This window comes from Stegastes partitus, unplaced genomic scaffold (genome assembly GCF_000690725.1).
Source record: "Stegastes partitus isolate 25-593 unplaced genomic scaffold, Stegastes_partitus-1.0.2 Scaffold964, whole genome shotgun sequence".
In the NCBI taxonomy this organism is placed as follows: Eukaryota; Metazoa; Chordata; class Actinopteri; family Pomacentridae; genus Stegastes; species Stegastes partitus.
In genome coordinates, this window is record NW_007578695.1 from 91,170 (window position 1) to 97,589 (window position 6,420).

At 40.2% G+C, this 6,420-nt stretch overlaps 1 protein-coding gene across 1 annotated transcript in view; it reads left to right on the forward strand.

The window, feature by feature from the left end:
- Window positions 1-6,420, forward strand: part of carmil2 (capping protein regulator and myosin 1 linker 2) — an 81,248-nt gene that overhangs the window by 23,806 nt on the left and 51,022 nt on the right. The window contains exons 16-18 of the mRNA XM_008294458.1: window positions 2,272-2,376; window positions 3,640-3,709; window positions 3,816-3,897. Of these exons, the coding sequence (XP_008292680.1) occupies window positions 2,272-2,376; window positions 3,640-3,709; window positions 3,816-3,897 (257 nt within the window). The remainder of the gene's footprint in view (window positions 1-2,271; window positions 2,377-3,639; window positions 3,710-3,815; window positions 3,898-6,420) is intronic.

The window sequence follows — 6,420 nt, forward strand, 5'->3', positions numbered from 1 at the left end:
GTCATAAATACCAGTAGAATATTCTATTCCATTTTCTAATCCGTGTTCTGTCAGGTGCAGCACTTGCAGCGTAAACAGACCAGGCAGCAAATCAGGACTAAACACGAAAGCATTTCGTTTGCGTTTTGTGCATCACCAACTTTCATGTAGGTTCCCATGACAACGTGATGCATACAGTGTATACACGGCTCCATTTAGAGATATTAATAACATAGAGATCATCAGGTTTACAGGTAAAACGTCTCAGCTGAGAATCTGTATCGCTCATAAAGAATCATCAGGAAATGATTTAGTTAAAGGAAGACACTTCCTCCAGCCGATTTAAATAAAAAAATCTCTGAACAAAACCTACTCCGGACCAGGCTAGCTCCACAGCATCAGTTACCATGGAGATCTAGCAGGTTAAAAGAGAGCTATTTTTGTGACAATAAACCTTTTGCTTCAGGCTCAACATACCTCTCAGTAATCCTGCTTCATAGTTCAGCCCTCTGAGGCCATGTTTACACATAACCCTAACCCAGGGGATGGTTTTCAAAAAAGTCTTCGTTTACACAAACCCGCTTAAATATGTTGTGAAGAGCTGCTATGAGCTACCAAACCTACAGGGGGCAGTGTAACGACAAGCATAAAGCTATGCTAGCCAATCAGAATCCTGAAAAAAACACAACTAGGAACGGCACAAATTACATCCTGTTACTTCAACAACAATGGTGTGAGGGTCGTTTGTTTGGACCAACAGAGAAGCTCCTCCACATAATAGAACATTTCTGAATGAATACAAACAGGCCAAAAGCGTTTGCACAAATGTAAAAACAAGCACTGCTTTAACAGCATCCATTTCTATCACAGTAGCCAAACTGTAAACATGGTCGCACACATATGACACTGATGACACTTTTGCTGCATACTGTGACGTCAAACTCCGTCTCCTCCTGTCTACATGCAAACGTAAAGACAGTTTTTCAAAATCAAAAATCAAAAAGTTTTCAGAAATGATCATTTTCAGTGACTTGTAGCTTCGTTCACGTGTAAACCAAAGGCTCAAATGCATTGAAATATCATCGTTTTTGCTACGTGTAAACCAAGCCTGAGATGGTTTCTGGTTTCTCCTGCTCTGTTTATTGCAGCCAGTAGCGCCACCTTCTGTTGATCCAACACAGCCCAGTTTATTTAATGGGACTAGCCTGACTCACACTTGCTTCTATTTTCATGTTTCAGAAGTTCACTTTAAATTTGCTTGACAGCTGTAGGGGAACAGGGTTGATGACCTCAGCAACAGGGAAATAAGACACACTAAAGTCTCATTCATCTGGTGACAGGATCCCTGTTAATGATCTGCAGCTACACAGGATATTCATTATCACTTACAATGTATCGATCAATAGAAAATGTATTCAAAAATCAAACATTTTACTGTTCATAGCAAATTATTTCCATAACATGAGGCATGGGCTTGGTCTGGATTTTTGAGATATCCTGCTCCAACCGAGAACGGATCAGGGCTGTACTCTGCTGACAATGTGCTCTTTTTAAAAAAAACAGAGACAGTTATGGTTCTCCAGTTGTTGAGTTTATTCCAAAGGTAAGACCCAAATGCAGACACACAGCAAACATGCAGGTGAAATAAAGAACAGTACCTTGAATAAATATTGCTACACAACAACGGCTGGGAGGGCAAAAAACAAAGAGCAGCTGGAGATGGAGGAATTAACCCAGGCAAAGTAATTAACTAAAGAAATCAAATCCAACGCAGCAGCATCAAAAAATGATAAAGATATAGGGATCTGAATGGATGCAGGAAACACAGGTAGCAAACAAGTAAACAGGATGTAGGCAGGACTAACTAGCAACCAAAAGAAAAGGACACAAGATAGGGGCTTATGAGACACAGGCAAATTTAATTACAATTTACTTATTTAAGACAATCAAAAATAAGGGAAAACACACAAAGGTGGACACATTTGATAACATATAGTTCATTATGTGGATTCTCTGGTGATCACTGCCCACATACACACTATGGCAGCAGGGATTATATTGCACCACTAAGAACAGATGTGAAGAAAAGGTAGTGTGTCTGCATGCACGATGCCACATCACAGGTACACCAGTATGAATGATAAGAATCATAAACATCATTGGTTACAGTAGGGCTTTTCTTCTGAGATATACAAATTCTAGGATTGGACTGTATAATCGCAATAAGGATAATGTGATGTAATGATGTGTGTGTGCGTGTGTGTGCGTGTGTGTGTGTGCGTGTGTGTTTAGGAAGGTGCGGGAGGTGACCCGGAGCATTCAAGAGTTCTTCAGTCAGAGTTGTGAGCTAAAGTATGTGAGTCTATCTGCCACCAAGCTGCCTCCACAAGCTCTCAGGTGTGTCATCTCACTACAAACCAAATAACATTCAACTGTTAAATTCAGTGTATCACATTTCTGTATTTAATAAAAGTTCAATATTGACCATGGGAATTACAGTTTGACAAAATATTCCTAAATTAAGGTTACTCACAAGCTTAAATCAGTATGAAGCTTAGGACTGGGCCGGTGAAGGGATCATGAGTTGAAGGCCAACTGATATTAAACTGCATATTTTCTGTTATTATTATTATTATCTTGATTGTTGTTGTTGTTGTTGTTGTTGTTGTTTCTGTACAGAGTGAAAATCATTTACCAAATGTGAGAAAGCTACATTTTATATCTGGGGGGCTGTATTATAATGGCACTGTCTATCTTTGCATTAATTCATCAGAATCAGAACACAGTTAGCTTTTAGACATTGTTTCTATACAACCATTTCTTTTGCCATTTGTACAGTGTCGTGGAGCCGTGGCGCTGTTTCCTGTGCCAGCACTAACGACCACTAATCCATGCTCCAATTGTGACCCATTCAAAACATTTGTCCATGGAAATAACCTTCCCCAATATATACACACTGCTTTGTCTGTTACTTTTCATGTTTGTTGACTTGCTAAATTGGTTGGTTGTGCTTCATGACATAAATTTAGGGCTATGTTTGAATGACTTTATCTCAGGTACAATATAAAGATAAAAGCCTGATATTTTTACTGTTATTTTTTTATTATATCATTGAACCAAAATCTGCAATACTTGACAAGTGGCTCAAATAATCTGATTATGTGTGGGCTGAAATGTGAATGAACTTCTAAATATGTAACGATAATACTCAACAGAACTTTAATATATGTGAAGGTAATTCCCTAACTTCTACTCTGTTATTCCACACACCACTGCAGACATAGACTTAATAGGAGTATTGAGGGGTTTCAAAACAATTACAGCTTGCTTTCTGCTATTTTGCTTGATTTTGGAACCTGAAAATCCAAAGTTATCCTCACAGTAGTGATTGTAATGACTGTGATAGTCATATTGTTGAAGGGCTACGAGCTCACATAACTTAATTGCCTGTAAGCCAATTAATGACTTCTGCATTTTTTTTCTCCTGCATTCAGAGCAGCATTATCTCTCCACATTTACATCACACTGTGTAAACACTTCTACAAAATGTCATCAACTGAAATTCTGTGATTCAGCCTGGCAATGGGGTGAACGGTAACATAGCAGCTTTGCTATAACATGTGTAGACTTACAGAATGTATTGATGTGTTTTGTGACTAGGTTGTTACTACAGGGTTTGGCCACCAACACTCGTCTCTTTGGGCTGGAGTTAGACCTCAGTAGCTGCGAGGTACATTACACACTCACGTGCAGAAAAAGTACCTTTGTTTTATTTGTGGTGATAGGTAACCAAAGCCAAAGTACAACTTCACTGTGGCATATGTCTGTGTGTGTAGCTACGTTCAGCAGGGGCCCAGGTGATACAGGAGCACATCTCTGAAGCTACAGCTATCAGAAGTCTGGATATCTCTGACAACAGTATGCAAAACCCCTTTCCCACACACAAACTTTCATCATAGCATACAGACAATAAACCTCTGATTTCAACATTCATCTTAGTACTGTGCAGGGAAAATGTTTGCTCAAAGGGGGCTTGAATGCTTATGCGGTGTTATTACACAATCTAACTGATATTCGGCCAGGAAAGTACTCAGATCACATTAGTGTAAGAATGCAGCATATGAAGCACCTCTTGTTGTGCTGTCAAGAAGAGCTTCAGGACTGATCAGGGGAATTACGTAAGCTTAAAGTTATTTATAAAAGCTAGGTAACTGGAATCTATACAAGTTAGGGACTGAAATGTGGACAACAAAACCTCTGGATTTATATTTAAGCACGTTTATTAAACTAACAACATCTATCGAACTAACAACTTGATAACAACAACTAACTATGATGCAACAATAACACATTAAGACAACAGCACAAAACCAACAACACTGTGAATGTGAGCGAAGGAAAAAGGAAGGAAGAAAACACAATATTACTACGTAATTACACTATATTACAGTGTTATGTGGTGTTCTGAGAGGAAGGGATGAGTAGACCACACCTGACAGCAGCCCTTAATGTAATGGAAGGCTAGTTTGGAAACTTGGAGGAATTTACTCTTTGGATTAAATAAGTATTTATGGAGTTGCACCCAGTGTTCAGTGGCTGAAAGTTACTTGCACGCACGTCGTGATGCTGCAGCTGTGGTTCTGCTGATGGACGGTAGGGTCGGCCTGTGGATGCAGGTCGGAGCAGCGGTAGACAGAGTGCAGCCTTCGAGTAGGTCTTGAACTTGAGGAAGACTCTTAGAAGGTCTTGTAGGAAAGAGGACTCTAAGTGATGCTTTCAGGTTTGGTCTTTCAAAGAAGACTTTTGCTTGTCATTAACTGGGGAGGGGGTCTGGCTCAGCCTCCGTCAGGGACGGCTGACATCCAGATGTTCCTCACAGAGTTACACTGCCAGATCAGTTATATTAGTTTTCTGGTTTCTAAACAATCCAATATTGTGACCCATCATTTCATTCTACTCCTGGTAGAGAGATGATCAACACAAGACTGAACACATGTATGAAGTCAGACATTGTTAAACTTCTAATTGGACACCTAAACAAGTCAAACAAAAGATTTAAGGAGAGCACATGGTGTGATTGATCATAATCAGGTTATTGAAATCAATGTGCAGCAGTTCCTTTAACTGAGCACACATGATAATGGTCACGACCAGGACAGTAGAATAATTGTCTTTCTTTGTATGAATGTGAGTTTGGTGTTCCGGTGGGGGTGAGATCCTTTTGAAGTTGTTCTCAAGATTTCGACCCCCTCAGAAGTCGGTGTTTCTGGCAGTCGTTTTGTCCTTTGTAGGCCTGACAGGAACCAGGGGATTTGAGCCAGTTACTTGGTTAAACTGGGCCCAATCCACATTGCTGGTGTCTTCTTGTCTGGAGGTGCATGTTGTGGAATCTGCCTTCTTGTGGTTCCTCCTGATAACACAAACTTTACATCATCCTGAAGGTAGCTTCCTTTAAGGTTGCACATCTGGTGTGGTGCCTTGGAAAGGCAGCTGTGGCTCAGGTGGTAGAGCGGTAGTCCTCTAATCACAAGGTTGGTGGTTTGATCCTCCTCCACAGTCGAAGTGTCCTTGAGCAAGACACTGAACCTGAAGTTGTTCCCAGGCAGCACCTTGCATGGCAGCTCTGTCACCATTGGTGTATGAATGTGTACGTGGGTGAATGGGAAACACATTGTAAAGCACTTTGAGAAGCACTAAGGCAGAAAAGTGCTATATACGACCATTTACCATTTAGCTTGGTGTCTCTGCTCCATCGATCACAGTAGACTGGGATTGTGAATGGAAGAAACTTGCTCTTTCTCTGTCTCAAAGTTGGTTATAGCTGGTGGATCCTACAACTGCTGTGTACTGTTACACTGACATATACTGTGTGTAACAGAAGTGAGCAATGTAATATATCACATACAGGTGCTGGTCATATCATTAGATTATCATGAAAAAGTTTATTTATTTCAGTAATTCCATTCAAAAAGGGAAACGTGTATATTATATTCATTGATTTGACACAGACTGATATATTTCAAATGTTAATTTCTCTTAATTTTGATGATTATACCTGAATACTAATGAAAATCCCAAATTTACTATACTAGAAAATTAGAATACTACTTACGACCGATACAAAAAAGAATTTCTTGAAATGCTGGCCAACTGAAAAGTATGAACATGAAAAGTATGAGCATGTACAGCACTCAATACTTAGTTGGGGCTCCTTTTGCCTGAATTACTGCAGCAATGCGGTGTGGCACGGAGTCGATCAGTCTGTGGCACTGCTCAGGTGTCATGAGAGCCCAGGTTGCTCTGACAGTGGCCTTCAGCTCTTCTGCATTGTTGGATCTGGCGTATCGCATCTTCCTCTTCACAATACCCCACAGATTTTCTATGGGGTTAAGGTCAGGCGAGTTTGCTGGCCAATTAAGAACAGGGATACCATGGTCCTTA